This window comes from Urocampus carinirostris, chromosome 16 (assembly GCF_059441175.1).
Source record: "Urocampus carinirostris isolate Australia breed hairy pipefish chromosome 16, RoL_Ucar_1.0, whole genome shotgun sequence".
Lineage (NCBI taxonomy): Eukaryota > Metazoa > Chordata > Actinopteri > Syngnathiformes > Syngnathidae > Urocampus > Urocampus carinirostris.
The window spans coordinates 5,028,150-5,045,281 of NC_142364.1; the positions used below are offsets into that span (position 1 = coordinate 5,028,150).

Sequence of the window (17,132 nt, forward strand, 5' to 3'; positions counted from 1 at the left end):
GGATTGAGATTCTTGGTGAATTTTACATGATTGTTAAGGGGTTAGATTTAAGTAAATAGCGATTTCTTCTGGGGACCTTTATACAGTTGTTGGCTATAAATCTGTGAAAAACCCCAGGTGTGATACGATGACACAATTGCACTACTTCACATTGCAATATCGATTTAGATTTCGGTTAATCGTGAAGCCTTACCCTCAGACTAGAGGATACTATCGCTTTATCAATGAGCTTGTTTACAGCAGAGACATCGAGCAACCTGTTGTGAATCAAGTTGTTTGTGATGCAATGCTGCCTGTTACGTGATTTACAAAAGTTCATCTTCCATGAATGTGTGAATTCATGACAGTCCGTGTTTTCGTCTGCCGTGGTTGTTGATTTCTCTACTTCCTCCCGCCAGTTTAAAGGCAGAATAGTAAAGTCTGCAGCCCCTGTTGACCTGCAGGTTGCATTAATGCGTTTTGGCTGTTCACTCAGAAGTCGCATTCCAAAAGATCAGATATGTATTTGATTTAGGACCATATATGAAAGTGGGCTGAGTCTGGTGTGAATAAATCCGATGTGTTTAATTCAGACGCATTGTGAATATAGCCAAAGTGTAGTTTACCCATGACCCAAATAAGGACATAGGCTATTGACCTGATGTATAATATTCATGTTGCCCTGCTGCCTAAAGCTGTGACTTCTCTGAACAAAATGGTAAATGTCACTGTTTATTTGCGCATATAAGTGCTGGTGAATCTGAATTTGAGGATATGTATAGTCATGCTTTGGGCTGGTTTTCAGAAAATGTGGTTTGGCCAGACACTCAACTTTTGACTGAAATTGTCAAGTCATGTTTAATTGTATTGATAAAAGGGCTGGTATAAACACAATACCTGATGTTAATACTCAGCCACACACACATATATACTATACATTTTGTATCCATTACAGGGTGGGACATCTGCCAATTTCTTACATTTCTGTGTTTGCGGAGGTTACATTAAATGCCGATTTCCATCATTGACTGATTATATTGAGAGTTGACGGGATCATTTTAAGGCTGTCCATTTTGACAGCTTAAGAATTAGACCATGAACCATAACAGCAGTATGTCCTTAAGCCAAAGAAAAGGAAACAAAGAACAATGATGGGTGGATCCTTCTTTTTTTTTTCGGGGAGAGAGGCCCGACCCGAACATAATGATTGACATTTTGGGTTTAAAATCTTACCTATACCCTGGAGTGCCATGTCTAATCTCGTAGCATACAATGTTTCACCACGTAGATAATTGTGTTTTTTTTACTGAGATAGAATGATACTAGATGTGTTTTTGTGGGAATGTATTTCAAGTCTCAATGGTCTCGACCACTTCCTGACACATTTTGTTGAGGTTTAAGGACAATTTTTTTTGTTTTGGTTTAGAGTTACAAAGTTCATCCTCCTGGAATGGTATTCTAAAAACAATTATGTTAATCTTTTCCTTTGGTGTTCTTTTTTGCAGTATTGCTGCTGGGTCTGTTACCCACTGTCCACTGGCTGCCCAGGTGCTTGAGTCCTAAATGACAAGGTGTGTTTATGTCAAAATTCATTGCCATGTATTTGCTTAAAATAATCATAGTGTGTTGTATTTATACTTATTTTAGTGCTGACTTACCCTCAGGACTTCGCAGAGGACTATGTTGTATAAACAGGGCTTTAAACTGCGACTAATTTACCGGCAAATGCAGCCAGATTTAATGTGCGCTGATGGTACAAAATTATATTTTTCAATCCACTATATAAACCGACCATAGGCTTAATAATATGATCATACTGCAGTGTTCTCGTTTGCCCGCGTCCTAGACGCATCATTTTTGCTGAGGACGCATAGTGTCAAATCATCGTGCGTCCCCGGGACGCAACTTTTTTCACACAAAATTGTCTTTATTACCCGATACTTTTTTTAACATGGATTTACCGCACTCAACTTTTCGTCAGGCAGATTCGCCATTGTTGTTTTGGTCTCGCGGTTCGAGATTTCGTCTGCACGCAGATCTCGGCAAACGAGATCTCGTTACTCCGAGATTACGTCACTGTTGTGGTGGTTGTTGTCGGGTGAAAGGGAAGTATGCCCCCGAAAAAACAGTTAGTATTAGGTGAAAATCAACACAAAATTGGTAATTTCTTCAGTGTCAATAATAAATCGAAACTTGCAGAAAGTGATAACAACGGCAAAAATTCCGGCACGAAAAAACGGCGGAGAAATTCTTCGGCAGATCGCGAAGGCAAGGAAAACACGTGTGTTGAAGCGAACGATTCGACGAAAGAAAAACAAAAGAATACTCCTAGCAAGAAAAGGACTTTTCAGCCAAAATGGACTCAATTCTATTCCTGGTTACGCTATGAGGAAGATGATAATGGATTGGACCTTGAGAAGGCATTACAACTGTGGCGGGACAGCAAACCACAAAGAATATACGAAGTGAAAAATCTGAAGTGATAACTGCTTTGTATTACCAATTAACTGATAATTAAAACTGCATGAATATATAGACAAATATTTCAGCAATATTATTTTGTATACTGTACAATATTTTTGTGAACTGAAAAATCTGAAGTGATAACTGCTTAGTATTACCAATAAACTGTGATGATTAAAACTGAATGAATATATAGATTTATATTAACTATTTGTCGCCGATTTACAATTTCAACCTCGATAACACTAAATTTTGGGGACCCATAGATCTCTGTTGGGACCCGTAGATTTTTGAGCATGCGAGTCCCCGGGACCCATCTCTTTTCACAGGTAAAATGAACTCTGATACTGTATTGCCACTAATAAGGGTGTGATCAAATCCTGTGTGATGCGACCAACTGAGTCACACCGGTGCTGCATTGAAAAAGTCAACAAAATGAGCGAATATGGTACCTTTTGTATATACTTATTCTGGTACTGACTTGTACTCTGTAGAATATACTTCTGACAGAGGCTTAGACAGCGACTAAAATACGCATGAATATGTCCAAATTTACACTTAGTGCTGATTCAAAAACAGGGTTGGGTAGGTTTACTTTTTAACTTTATTACTTTCAATGACTTTTGGATGACTCCAATACCGAATATGCTAATAAAAGACAAAAGAAACTAAATATGAATAAAATTACAAAATTTTGTGCAGGCTTGGGGAGTAACGGAACACACGGAACGGCAAAAATGATGTTGGCAAGCTGTTTGGATTTATTTTCATTTTGTTTCTGTCGCATTTTATGTTAGTTTTGCCAGAGATCAAAGCCTGGAGAGAAAGCTTACCACGTGTTGTGAGTCATAATTTTATTCATATTTAGTTTCTTTTGTCTTTTATTAGCATATTTGGTATTGGAGTAATCCAAAAGTAATTGAAAGTAATCCAGTTAAAGTAACCCTACCCAACCCTGTTCAAAAATATAATTTTACGCAATCTTTTTAGTATTTTGTACATAAAACAACTGTATGCCTAATGTGGTCATGCTGTTTTGCCAGTAATAAGGGTGGGATCTGGACTGTAAATCGCATTCTTTTTTCATAGTTTGGCCGGGGGTGAGATTTGTACTCTGTTGAGACTTGTATGTCAAATTATTAACACATTATTTTATCATTGAGTTTTAAATTTGCATTGATAGATAGATAGATAGATAGATACTTTATTCATCCCCGAAGGGAAATTCACATTTCCAGCAGCATCCCTGAGCTGAGAACAGTACAATAATAAAGCCAAAAGAATGCAATATACAAATACCCAGTGTGACGTGCAAATGCCCACTGTAGCGTGTTATATAGAGTAACTAAATAGTGCTACACAGAATACATATTGCAGTAAGATTCGGTAATATCCAATGTAGGTGGTGTGGTTTACTGTGGGCCTTTACTCTGCCGGGTGGAGTTAAAGAGCCTCATGGCATGAGGAAGAAAAGATCTCTTCAGTCTGTCCGTAGTACAAGACAGTGACAGCAGTCTGTCGCTGAAACTGCTCTTCTGTCTGGAGATAATGCTGTGTAGTGGATGCGATGGATTGTCCATGATTGACCTCAGCTTTTTCAGTGCTCGTCTCTCAGCTACTGTTGTTAGGCTGTCCAGCTCTTTGCCCACAACAGAGCTCGCTTTCCTAGCCAGTTTATTGAGACGAGAGGCATCCTTCTTCTTGACGCTGCCTCGCCAACACGCTGCCGCATAGAAGAGGGCGCTTGCCACTACTGTCTCGTAGAATATTTTCAGGAGCTTTTTGCAGATGTTGAAGGAGGCCAGCCTTCTGAGGAAGTAAAGTCGGCTTTGCCCTTTCCTACATAGAGCTTCTGTGTTGGCAGACCAGTTGCGAACTGTATATCACTTGTTAATTTCACACTAAATCGTAAGAGGGAGCTTTAGGTATGTGTTGATCATTTCAAACATGATCATGTCATAGAAGCGGAAGGAGGAAGCAGCTTCTCGTCTGCCTCCTGGGTGGGGGGAGTTCTTTACCGGTAAAAGTGACATCAAGGATGAATATTTTACTAGATTTAGTGATTTGGAGTGAAGCTGATAGTTTGGGAAGAATGTTCTTTATGCTAGAATTATCTGAATAACTCTTAATATGTTACGTCGTTACTGATGTATATGAGCGTGTCTAAGATATGCACGTTCGTGTAACATTAGTATAGTCAAGTTTATTTGTATAGCCCTTAATCACAAGAAGTCTCAAAGGGCGGCACAGACCACAGATTATTGCAAACCACAGACTATTATGACACCATCCCCTGATCTAAAACCTACATGAGGGCAAGGTACACCATGTTCTCTATTTTTTTTTTTTTATTTTTTTTTTTAATTGCCCATCAAGATGACATGTATGTTTTTTGGTGTTGGATTTTATCAAATACATTTTGTACCACAAATCCAACTGATAGTCCAAGTGCGACATATACATGTTTTTTTTCTTCTTGATTATGAATTTTTTGGTTGGTGCGACTATTACTCCAGAGAGTCTTGTAGTCTGAAAATACAGTAGTATAGGAAAATACTGTAAGCCTAATGACATGGTCATACTGAAAAGCCACCAAGGGTTTGACCAAATCATGTGTAGTGCGAGCAACTCAGTCGCCCCATTGCTACCATTGAAAACGTCAACTAAAGGAAATTGTGGGGCCTGTTTCATGATAACACAGTTGTGAAATGACTACCCATAGTTCTTGTTGGCATCTGAGGTAACAGGAAGAGCCTTTACCTTGTTTGGCCTGAGGCCACCTGACATGAACCACCTGCCAAACCAGCTCTCCCGTTACCAGCCATCCGTTTTCCACCCCCCGTCGTCGCAAATAGTGTCTTTTTGCTGACGCCAGGTTGGTTTTACCGGCTATAAACGTCTATTTAGTCCAAGCTGTTTATTCTCAGCCATGAGAGCTGGGAACAATCTCGCAGATTGTGAGCGCTAGCAGCCGTGTTGTTGATTGTTATGCACACACAAAAGTATTTGTTTTGAAAGAGTGATGCTTGTTTAAAGCGCTAACTCAGTGCCCTAATTAGTGGGTGGGTTCTGGTTGTTTTTAGAGCCTTGCCTACCTATGTTTTTACTCAGTTTCTTTTCTTTACTTTTTTCTTCCTGTGTTCCTTTAATTGTTTGTGACAGCCGGCCTCTCTACTGTGCAAATGCTCACTGCCCCGTACAAATGAATCCCAGAGGCTAATGCCTAACGAGAGTTCATATTTAATTAACGACTAAGGAGGGTCTTCTATTTATAACAGGCAGGCCTGCCTGACCAGCTTAGCCTGGGCCTTTTCTCAAGAATCGGGTCAGGTACTACAATTTTTTGGGGATCAAATTGAATTCTTCTGTTCTGTGTCTCTGTGTATTACTTTGGACATTTACGTGTTACATGGAAAGCATTAAAGTGGCAGGTTTTGAAAGCAAAAGTTTCCATAATTTTGCAGTAGGCACCAAACGGTGGGCTCTTGAAACCACTGATGCAAAATGGAGTGCTCCACTTGCTCTTTCGACACGGCTGGGCAATAATCTGGCCCAGAGATGCGTGGACGTGACGCAACGGCTCTACGCAAACATGCCGACCTGCTCACCCTGTCGTTGCTGTTTGTTTAATGCAGGTGCAAAGATGAGCAGCAGAGAATACAGAGTATTTGTTTGTGTATAAAACGCACCCCTGTTCTTTTTTATTAAAATCGGTATACCAATTTGTTCCACTTTTTCTCAGCTCAAATTAAGCATTATAAGTGACAAACGTAGTTATATACGTGCATCCATGATTAAAATCATTTATTAGCAAGGTGACCCTACAAGAAGAAGTAAATTAAATGTTTTTGAGATGAAGTGTTTGAGGAGTATGTTAGGAGTGACAAGATTGGATAGATTGAGAAATGAAATCGTGAGAGACAGAACTGGAGTAGTAGTGGAACTGAGCAAGCATGTGGATATAAGATTACTCCGTTGGTTTGCACACATGGAGAGGATGGATGAGGAGTGAAAGTTGAAAAGGATCTATAAAGCAGACGTAAATGAACGGAGACCAAGAGGAAGTCCACGATTGATGTGGATGGATGGTGTTATGAGTGCACTGCAGGAAAGAGGTCTAAATCTAGTGAAAGCTCGAGCTCTTGTTGGTGTTAGGAATGAGTGGAGAGGTGTTGCGAAAGGATAGTGGGATGTTTAGACGCGTTCTAAGGGACCGGCAGGGCACCTGTATGATACCGCAGGGGTAAACCAGTAAAAGCTGTCGGGCCCTGCTGTTGAAGAGACGAATGTGTGGTGTCACCCTGAACCGAGTGATACGGCCGCTTTCTTGTGTTCCGTTTCATCTGGAGGGACAAATGCATGACCGACTTGGGTGCCGAGGTGCTTAACTTGTTTGGGTGTTTGGGCATTTGGGTTGGCCATGGTCCAAAAAAAAAATAATAATTTTGTGTTTGGTTTTTTTTTTTTGCTACTTTTTCCCTTTTTTCTATTCTTTGTTTTTGTCCATGTGTTTGTCTTGCTGTCCGGTCACCCCTCTGATCTACAAATAAAACACCAAACACAGATTTTCAATTGAACCAGTCTTTGTTGACATTATGCAAAAGGATAACAAAATGGAGGGCTACCTCTTTCAGTGCAATGAAGCGATTCAGAGAGCGGCTGGCTAGCTGCACGCTAGTATCGGATGTCCTCTGTGTTGGTGAGATACAGGCTCGGCAGGGATAGCTTGAGAGAGTTGTTAGCCTAGCCGTAGCTGTAGGCTGTATCTGCAGCCTCGCTATTTGCCTTCCTTCCGGACAAGCTTCAGTCGCTCCTCGAACACGATAATAATCCACGGAGCACCCACTGGTGATTTCCTCAGAGTCCAATTTAATTAATGAATTTTTCAATGTAATGAGCTGCTGAAACTGTAGCTAAATCCGTGCTTGGCAGTTTGTCTTGGACACATTGACTTGTACGCCTGCCCCACTGTTTGATTGACAATATACACCAGCCAATCACAGTCATGGCCATCCAACTCACAATGCCCTCTCACACCTGCCCTCGTGATAGCATTTCCTGTGTGCTGTCGATCAAGATACAGTACAGGATACGTTGATATCAATAAAGACAATCAATTAAATTCAATATCCGCAAGGTAGTGAGGGGTCTCTGTACTACCGTAAACCATTGTGTATAACGTGCACCAAACTTCAAGTTCAATTTTAGATAAAAAGATGTGCTTCATGCACTGATAGATACAGTAAATGTGTTTTCAGCATCCTCAATCGCTTGTTGGATTAGGTTTCCCCAGAGGATTTGCTAAACCTGGTGGTCAGGGTTAAAAAGAGTGGGAATGTCATTCGAAAGTGGCTAACATTAGTCAGTAGGGAGGGGGGTTGCCGAGCTTACAAAGCAATGGTGGAAACCCTAATGTGTGTTAACGTTACTACACATTAGCTGCAGCTAATGGTGTAGCTTTGTGGTTTCGGTGATGTTGCTGAGGCGTTTGTCGATACAGGGAGGAAGTGGCTTTCTTTTTTCTTTGCAAGTTGAATGCTGCTTTGCATGAATGTATCCTATTCTTATGGAGTGCACATTGTTTAATTGTGGATTTATAGTTGTTTTTTTTTGGGCCGGTTTAGCCTTTATGCGGAATCACAGAACAAAATGTAATGAGTCCAGTGTTCTCGTTTGCCCGCGTCCCTGCGTCCTAGACGCATAATTTTTGCTGGGGACGCAACTTTTTTGACACAAAATTGTCATTATTACCCAATTACATTTTTTTTAAAATAAAGATTTACCGCATTCCAAACTTTTCGTCAGGCAGATTCGGCAGATGTTGTTTTGGTCTCGCGGTTCGAGTTTTCGTCTGCACGCCGATCTCGAGTTGTGTGGTGAAAAGTCCGTCTCTTTTTAGAAAACCGGCTTTTGCGGCTCAACTCATTCAAGAGAGCCGGCTCTCAAACGGCTCACTTGCTTTGATGCATTATATGACGAATTATTATGTTTTATAAAGAAGTTAAGAAAAAAAGGAAGTATAAAAGGAGGAAATGAAAAAAAGACACAGGAAACAGAAAAATACACCGGAAATGCGACTTCAAAATAAAAGAGTACAAGACTGATAAACTAAGGCTTGTGGTTATCCCTTTAATCGGTATATTACCAACAATAATTTGATGCAGAAAATGAATTCATAATTTGATGATTAAAACTGAATGAATAACACTAAATTTTGGGGACCCATAGATCTCTGTTGGGACCCACAGATTTTTGAGCATGCGAGTCTCCGGGACTCATCACTTTTCAGAGGTAAAATGAACACTGTGAGTCCCTAATTGTTTTTAAGTCCTGAACTACTCCGTTTTTCCATTTTACATTGTGGCTTATAGTTAACTATATTGGATTTTGCTCCTGCTTCCCTGCACACATGAGCCTTGCACTCATTCAGAAAAGGATCCAGCCCAATGAAGCACTTTGTCTTTCGGTAAAATGTGATGTTTGCGCGCGTGTGTGGTCACCACGTGTGTTGCTCTGTGTGCGTAGATGGCACTGTGTCCTCGTCTACAGATCAGATTACGCACCCTCATATGGGGCCAAACATTGAGAAAACAATCGGCCTTTTTGTTGCGCTACGTCATGCGAGACCACTGAGAACTCAAAGGCCCGCAGACAAGCAGAGCGAAACTAGAACTGCAGATTCCAGTTTAGTAGAAACTTCGCCACATACCCCCTCCCTAATAGATACCAGAAGGTCTTGCTTGCATTTGCTAAACGTATTTGGTGAAATGAGATTACTTTCTTTACGCAGTTGGTTTATTTTAGCTTGTCAAGATTAGCATATTTTCTGGACCATAGGGCGCAAGATCTGATGCATCATCAGATACACCAAAGAGTTCTTTCCCTCGTCATGCTGTTTGCGTTTATATCTTTCAGGGTGACTTTCTGTTTTCTTCATTCTCAAACGTTTAATTCTGGCACTGTGAGTAAAACTGGTGTGATAATGAGCTAAAATATGTTCCCTTTTCCTAAATGAAATCTATTACTTGGTTTCCAGTCGTTTCAGAGCTCTCACCGCTGCGACCTGAGTTCGATTCCAGTTGGATACAAGGTTCTGAGATTTTGGCCGGCGACGTTTTTCAAATGATCATTTGTTGCTCTAATATATACCATAAGTGTATAAAGTGCGCACCGGTCATACACATATAAATACTGTAGCTTTTACTTTTATTTAAATTCCATGCGACTTATGCTTCAGGGCCCCTTATGAAAAATTTAGGGCAAATTACTATTTTTGGAGGGTGCGCTTTAAAATCAAGGGCGCCTACTATTGCGGAAAGCATATTGTAAAATGTTGTATCCCCAAAATGTATGGCTCACCATTCTTGAGGGATAATCGCCTTTCCTGTACGAAGTGATTGATGGCAAAACGAGACGGAAGTTTCTTCGGAGTTTTCGGCATTTTGTGCTTGGAGCCAAGTCCGATCCAGCAACAGCAAGGGGTTCGTGATATTAATAGTGTTGGGGCTGCTTTTGGGGAAAATTGATTACAATATAACTGTCCCAAATGTAGCGGTTTCCCACCAGCTGCAGCTCCAGGTCATCTGTCTGGAGGGTAATGGATCTGCTATGATAAAATACAGGCTCAGCAGGGGTGGAATAAGATAATTGTTAGCCTAGCCATAGCACTTGGCCAGACCTGCACCGTCGCTATTGCTTTCTCTCAACGCCGCCTCAGTTGACTCCCGGACGCAATAACAATCCAAGGGAGCACACGCTTGTGATCACCATTTCTTAGCGCCTTTCTGACTGTCCTTGGGGTCCGATTTCATCGATGAATTTTAATTGATGAATTTTTAATGGAATGAGCCGCTAATGCTACTAGCTGTCGGGTTTGTTTTGGTGGCACCCACCCCGGCTGTTAGGCTGTTGTATGCTGTCAGTCAATTTCAGTCGCACACAGCTCATACTGGTCTCTGATTCGCCTGTGCCGTCAAAACCCGAACTGTTACTATTCTGGTTGGCCAAACACTCACTCAAATAACAAACTATAAAGCCTTGAAAAAAATCAGTGTCTTGCGATTACACAATCGTACTAAGTCACATTGCGACATCGATTAGATTTCCATTTCGGCCCTAGCTAGTGGCGCTCGTCTGCTGGGTGTGACAATGTGATTAGCGCGGGATGGCCCTTGGCTTCCTCAAAGCAGCTTTCCATCCAGATTGTTATGGCTTTCCCGGGATTGCCGGCTACGACCGAAACATATTTTGACGGAGATTACAGAGCGCTGTACCAGACGGGGGAATAAACTGCCAGACGGCCTCGTACCCATGATGCAACAGGAGAGACAGCTTGAGTGGCCCAGCTGACCTGCTCAACAAACACAGCATAGTAATGTTTAGCTGTCAATCATTAGCAAAATGACAGCGTCTGCTCCACAGTAGCGCCAGCTCTGCATGTAGTCTGGCTATACAGTAATCACTTGCCTTTCCTGGGGGTTGCAATCCAGAAATATCCCGCGATCGTCAAAACCCACTAAATAGAGAATAAGATTTACCGGTATTTATTTATTAGATACATGTATCATACATTAAAACCAAAGAACAAACCCAATTTGCAGACTCAATCCTTTGTTTAACAACTAAAATCACTGTACATAATGTACATTTTTTAAATAACTACTGTAATTTAGTTGTTTTGTTTTTTTAATTTCAGGGCACTACGTTTTTACTTCATATGATACTTTGTGGCCATCATGTGGACATTATTGAAGACCGCATTATTTTCCTTATGTGGCGATTGGCAACTCAAACTATTGATAAAGCGTAATTGGGCCCAAAAAAACGTCCGGAGCTGCAAAAAATTAAAAGCCTCATATAGGCCCTGTAACGAAGGAAACACATACTGTGTCTATCTATATACTTTCTAAAATGTCAAGAATATGTGCCGTTTGTGTTCCTGCAGAAACCATATATTTTCCATTATCAAACAGCACTAGGGAGCCGTACGCAGCTGTTTTAGCAGGTCAGGATGTCTAAATTCGGGTCAGCCCCGGCCGCCAGGGTTTTGTAGGCCCAAAGCAATTTGTTAGGATAATAGCTTTTAGAGAGACTTAAAATTGAAAAAAAGAATACATACGTAATGTGGATATGTCAAGTTTTTTTACGTGCGCGTACAACTCGGACCCCAACGCAGAAAAGGGACGTGGCGACTTTTTAGTCAATCAGAATGCAGAACCCAATTGATAAAATCCGTGAGATAGCGAATCCACAATCAGTGAGTTGTGATTGGCAAGGTATTACTGTACTTGTAACAAACTCATACCAGATGTGTTAAAATGAAATGTGCTAGGAAAATAACGCTTTAACCCAGGGCTCTGGAACCTTTTTGACCCATAGTGTCATAGTAAAATATTTTGATATTTGAGACAAAATTCAACAAAACTGCCAAACCCGCTCTCCAGACAAAAGTACATTTTCCCGTGCATTTTATTTCACTGTGTGATGTTAGATAATTTGATAACATTTATGAGCAGTTATTTAAGGTTGTTGAGGCTCATATTGACCTTTTATTTTGTTCGTGAATAACAGTTTCAGAACAAGGTGCAATCAGTTCTTTTGTAAACATGTCACAAAATACTGAAAACAAAAAGTTTCCGGCCTCACGGTATTTTCCATGAGCGCTGTGGGCGCGTGCAAGAGAGAAGGAAGCGTGCTGTGTGTGCAGAGATCTGCCCACCCCTACCACTCACCCTAATCAAAATCCTCTGTGGACTTGGCTGGCGTTTTGGGGAGTTAAGTTTGTTCAGTGGGTTTTCATCATGATGTGTCTCAACCGTGAACATGCATTATTTAATCAGCTTGGATTCCTTAGCGGCGTACGGCCAAAATGGGGTCTGTTGGTGTGACACCTTGACTGTAAACTGTTGTTGATACCGTGTCTATTATTTACTGGACAGAACCAATCTCACTTATTGACTTTGCACGTGCGTATCTCTGAAAAGGACAAATCGAATTGGAGAAATACAGATGAAACTTGCATGAGCAAACATCCACCTCCGAGCCATATATACTTGCGAAATGAGCCATATATGGCTCACAAGCCAAAGGTTCCCAACCCAAGCTTTAACCTGTGATTTAATCCTGCATTCCAATCAACTGTTTATGAGCCTGATTTTGGACGCTTCTCTATTCGCCTCTCTCTGCGGCAATGGTTTCCATGGCAATAGCCCTGACCCAGAAGGAGCTCAGACTGGGAAAATCAAGCCGGAACGTTGCTTTCATTCACCGCCACAGAAAGGAAGCGACAAGGCTTTTCGCAGTCTTTGGGGTAATCAACCAGAAACGCGGCACTCACGTGGCCTCCATTCACAATCTTAGCACGTGTGCCATAAATAGGCCAACGGACAAAGCTCTGAAATCAGGATACCAAAATATTCTTCTTTTTTTTTCATTTAGTTTTTGCAGGGTTTTTCTTTCTCATGGTCATGTCTGGTCGCAATGTATTTGCTTATGTAATGTACACATTACCCAAGCTCCCTGCTCGCCAACTGCTACCATGGTAAACAAAGGTTCAAACATGGTTGTCAAGGTTACCATTGGATTTTTTTTTTCATACTGCTCTATGTAAAATGGAGGCAAGCTGTTTCCTGATAACTAAGAGTCGTCCGTAATGGGTTTTTCCTGGTCGATACCCATACTGACTCTTAGTATTACGAGGCGGCCGATAACAGATATTTTGGGCAGAGATTATTTTGCTGGAAAAGCTTAAAATTTGTTTTAAGACATTTTTAATCATGCAAAAAGAAACGGAAAATATTGGTTATGAATTCAAATGAAACTTAATTAGCTCTCTGAAACCTTTTCAGTATATATTATTTTTAACGACTAGTCTTTCACTTAAACCGAGTCAGTTAGATAAACATTTAAAGGCATCACAAAAAATACATTAAACCGTATTGCAAAAAGCAATGCAAATTTCATCGGAGCTCGCTCAATGAAAAGTGAGGCCTTTCCTGTTTTAGAGTTAGATCGAAGAACTAATGTTATGGTAACAGCTAATCACTCAGCCTTCCAATTTAGCGTGATTTTTATGCTCTCTTTTAATAACAAATACACATTGATTGGCAAATTAATATTATGATAAGAGCTGATGTATCAGTCTCCACCTGAACGTGCTTCTCTTTAAGAAGTTAACTACACTTTTTACGCTTTTTCCTAATCACACACACACTTGTCTATAACAGTTTTATTAAAATCTCAATATTATTAGCGGTCTTGACTCATTGGCATGTCGGGACTCAGGGGTTAGCAGAGCGGCTGCTGCTTACTCCGCTCTAGCACTTCTCTTCCTGCTTTTGTGGCTCCGGCCCAGGTCCCTTATCCGATCAGAAGGCACGGGCTGGGTAGCATCCGATACAGAAGGCAGGAGAGCGGGAAAGGGAGGCTCTGCTGCATCTGCGCCTCAATAACCCAGTTTTAAATATATTTAATTAGCCCGTCGAATGAATAAAAATGCTGATACCAATAACCGTCAAATTCCGAAGTATCTGTGCCTATAATTGCCCTGCCCGTTAATTGGTCAACCTCTAGTAATAACGTTAGCAAGGTAAATTAAATAAATCCTTTGAGCTTTAAATGAATGACATTTAGTCAACTGCCTTTCATTTTGAGTGTGCAGGATCCAAGAAGTGAAATCCACACTAATCCTCTTGGCATATTGCATTTATGGTAGTTAAAAATGCTGAATTCCTCACAAGCTGGGCTGACCTTTGTGCACCCACACTCACAAAAGACAAATGACTGAATTCCACATTTTATGCTGACTAAGCAGATTGCTGCCGGGGTTTTTATCATTGAAAACACGGTGCCATTCTTGTGTGCCAACATTCCCCGGAAATGGTAGGCAACAAAGCCTCTCTTGTCCGACTTTGTTCCGTGCCAAACATTCGTAACACTTAACCTGAATTTAAAGGATCTACTGGTGTATTTTAAGTTCTATTCTGTGTCATAGCAAATGAAGGTTGGCCACATCGAGCAGTGTCAAATTAAAGGCGGTTTAGATTTGTTACTGTATTAGCAATCTGACATTGCATTTTTTTAAATCCCCCAAATCAGATAGAATTAATAATAATAATAATAATAATTTCCTTTGTATTGTCATTCTTTGTAACAATGTACACAGAACGAAATGTCGATACACCTGACCCGTTGTAGCGAGCCGATGCAGCCAACAGAGGGCGCCGCCATTTTTACCAATGTTATAAGTCTTAGGTATGACTCGGCCGAGGCGCGAACCAGCGACCTCCCAGTCTCAAAGCGGGCGCCCTACCATCTAGGCTACTGAGCTGGTAATAATTAGCTAGAGTTACGAAAATAAAGCAAAAAGTCAAGAAATACCGCTCCCCAACCCCGTCCCTCAAAAATAAGCAAACATGTTGCAAAATAGTTGAATTCGTTTAAAATAGCCGAATAGTCAAAACCATACAAATATTAAACTTGATACAGATTAATAAGATCAACTTAAAAATATTAACGTTTTCATGATTAGAAATTACGTGAATATTAAATACAAATGGGAACATTTACCATTAGTCAAAAAAACAATCTAGTACAGTATTTATAAATTCAAAAATATTGTGATAATTATTTCACCCTAAAGAATGAAATCTAAAATACAGTATTTTCTGCACTATGAGGTGCATCAGGTTATAGATAGATCGGTAGATAGATAGATACTTTATTCATCCCCATAGGGAAATTCACACTTCCAGCAGTATCCTTGTGTTAAAAATAAAACAATAATAAAGTAAAAGGAATATAATACATAAATATCCAAAGGTTATAAGCTGTATCCCCCCCAAAAATAGTCTTATTTTGTTCATACATAAGGCGCACCAGTCAATAAGCTGCAGACTTCTGTAAGGGCTACAGCAATCATTTGTGTATAACTTTTGGGCTCTTTATACACTTACAGAAGAGTGCAATGATTGATCAGAGTCGCTGACCAAAATCGCAAAACATTGTATGCAACAGGAATCAAACCCAGATCTCAGCGGTTAGAGCGCCGACACTTTACCACCAGATAACCAGTGACACAGGTAACATTTGAAAAGGCATTCGATTATCTCATCACACTACTAGACACACTGATTTGCATTGTGCAATTTGTTTTGCATTGTCATAGTTTAAACAGAATCTCCACTTTTTCATGCGTCCATCGATAAGGTTGTGGTTTTATTATGTATCCGAATGTAAAAAGCTTACGTAGTATTTTGTTGAAAGACGTTCTTCTGCATTCAAGAATCGTCCCGTTAGTAAAAATAGTGCGATAATGAGATAGGCTCTAATGCTTTTTCATATGTCATCTGTACCACTGATGGTCTAGTGCAGTGTTTTACAAACCTTTTTTGAGCCAAGCCATATTTCTTTCATTGAAAAAATCCCTCGGAACACCAGTCAGTGTCGTAAAATTAAAGCCAAATTAAAGATGGCTTTTGCGAAACCGCACAGGCACACATTTTGGATAATTTCCCACGACACAGTACAACAGTTAATTACTGAGTTGTGGCCAGGGTTGGGTAGGGTTACTTTAACTTGATTACTTTCAATTACTTTTGGGTGACTCCAATACCAAAGATGCTAATAAAAGACAAAAGAAACGAGATATGAATAAAATTACTACATTTTGTGCTGGCTTGGGGAGTAACGGAATACATGGAACGGCAAAAATGATGTTGGCAAGCTGTTTGGATTTATTTCCATTTTGTTTCTGTCGCATTTTATGTTAGTTTTGCCAGAGATCAAAGCCAGGAGAGAAAGCTTACCACGTGTTGTGAGTCATCATTTTATTCATATTTATTTTCTTTTGTCTTTTATTAGCATATTGGGTATTGGAGTAATCCAAAAGTAATTGAAAGTAATCCAGTTAAAGTAACCCTACCCAACCCTGGTTGCGGCACACCAGTGAAAAGTACTTACCGCCACAATCCGGGTTTAAACCCTGTTGCATACAATGTTTTGCGATCTTGGTTAGCGATGATAATCGATAGATCAATGATGATGGATCACTCATTGCATGCACACCTATAAATACTGTATGCTTTATTAATATATACTGTTTGCATTTCCAATCTGCTCTACCGTATTCTGGTGACTTTCAATTTTCTGGCCAATTTGGGGGGTTTAGCTGGCCTTATAGTCCAGAAAATACAGTATATGTTAACAGCTCATTTTTTTTCTCTCTTGCCTCCAACAGTGCCTGAGGATGTCGAAGCGCAGCTTCTTCGTTCGCCTGGTGCCATGCCGCTGCTTGCGGGGCGAGGAGGAGGCGGTGACGTCGCTGGACTACTCCCACTGCAGCCTGGAGACGGTACCCAAGGAGATCTTCAGCTTTGAAAAAACGCTGCAGGAACTCTTTCTCGACGCCAACCAGATTGAAGATCTGCCCAAAGTGAGCACGGCCTACTTTTTAACTTGACGTTTGAACCCCGGTCACTTAATTTCATTTCGTGCCACCAGCAACTATTCAACTGCCAGTTCCTGCATCGACTGAGCATGCCTGACAACGACGTGACGGTGTTGCCGCCGGGCATCGCCAATCTCATCAACCTCAGGGAGCTTGACGTCAGCAAAAACAGTAAGTGTGGAATTGGCCTTTGGTTTTGGTTTCATGTTTTGAGTCCAAAACACAAATGACTTGCTTGAAATAC

At 40.6% G+C, this 17,132-nt stretch overlaps 1 protein-coding gene across 2 annotated transcripts in view; it reads left to right on the forward strand.

Moving 5' to 3' along the window:
- The window catches only part of erbin (erbb2 interacting protein), a 48,213-nt gene that overhangs the window by 8,884 nt on the left and 22,197 nt on the right, over positions 1-17,132 (forward strand). For both annotated transcript variants that reach the window (XM_088320076.1, XM_088320077.1), the window contains exons 2-4: positions 1,485-1,550; positions 16,679-16,873; positions 16,942-17,059. In XM_088320076.1, coding sequence (XP_088176202.1) covers positions 16,688-16,873; positions 16,942-17,059 — 304 coding nt within the window. In that variant the 5' untranslated portion in view covers positions 1,485-1,550; positions 16,679-16,687. The remainder of the gene's footprint in view (positions 1-1,484; positions 1,551-16,678; positions 16,874-16,941; positions 17,060-17,132) is intronic.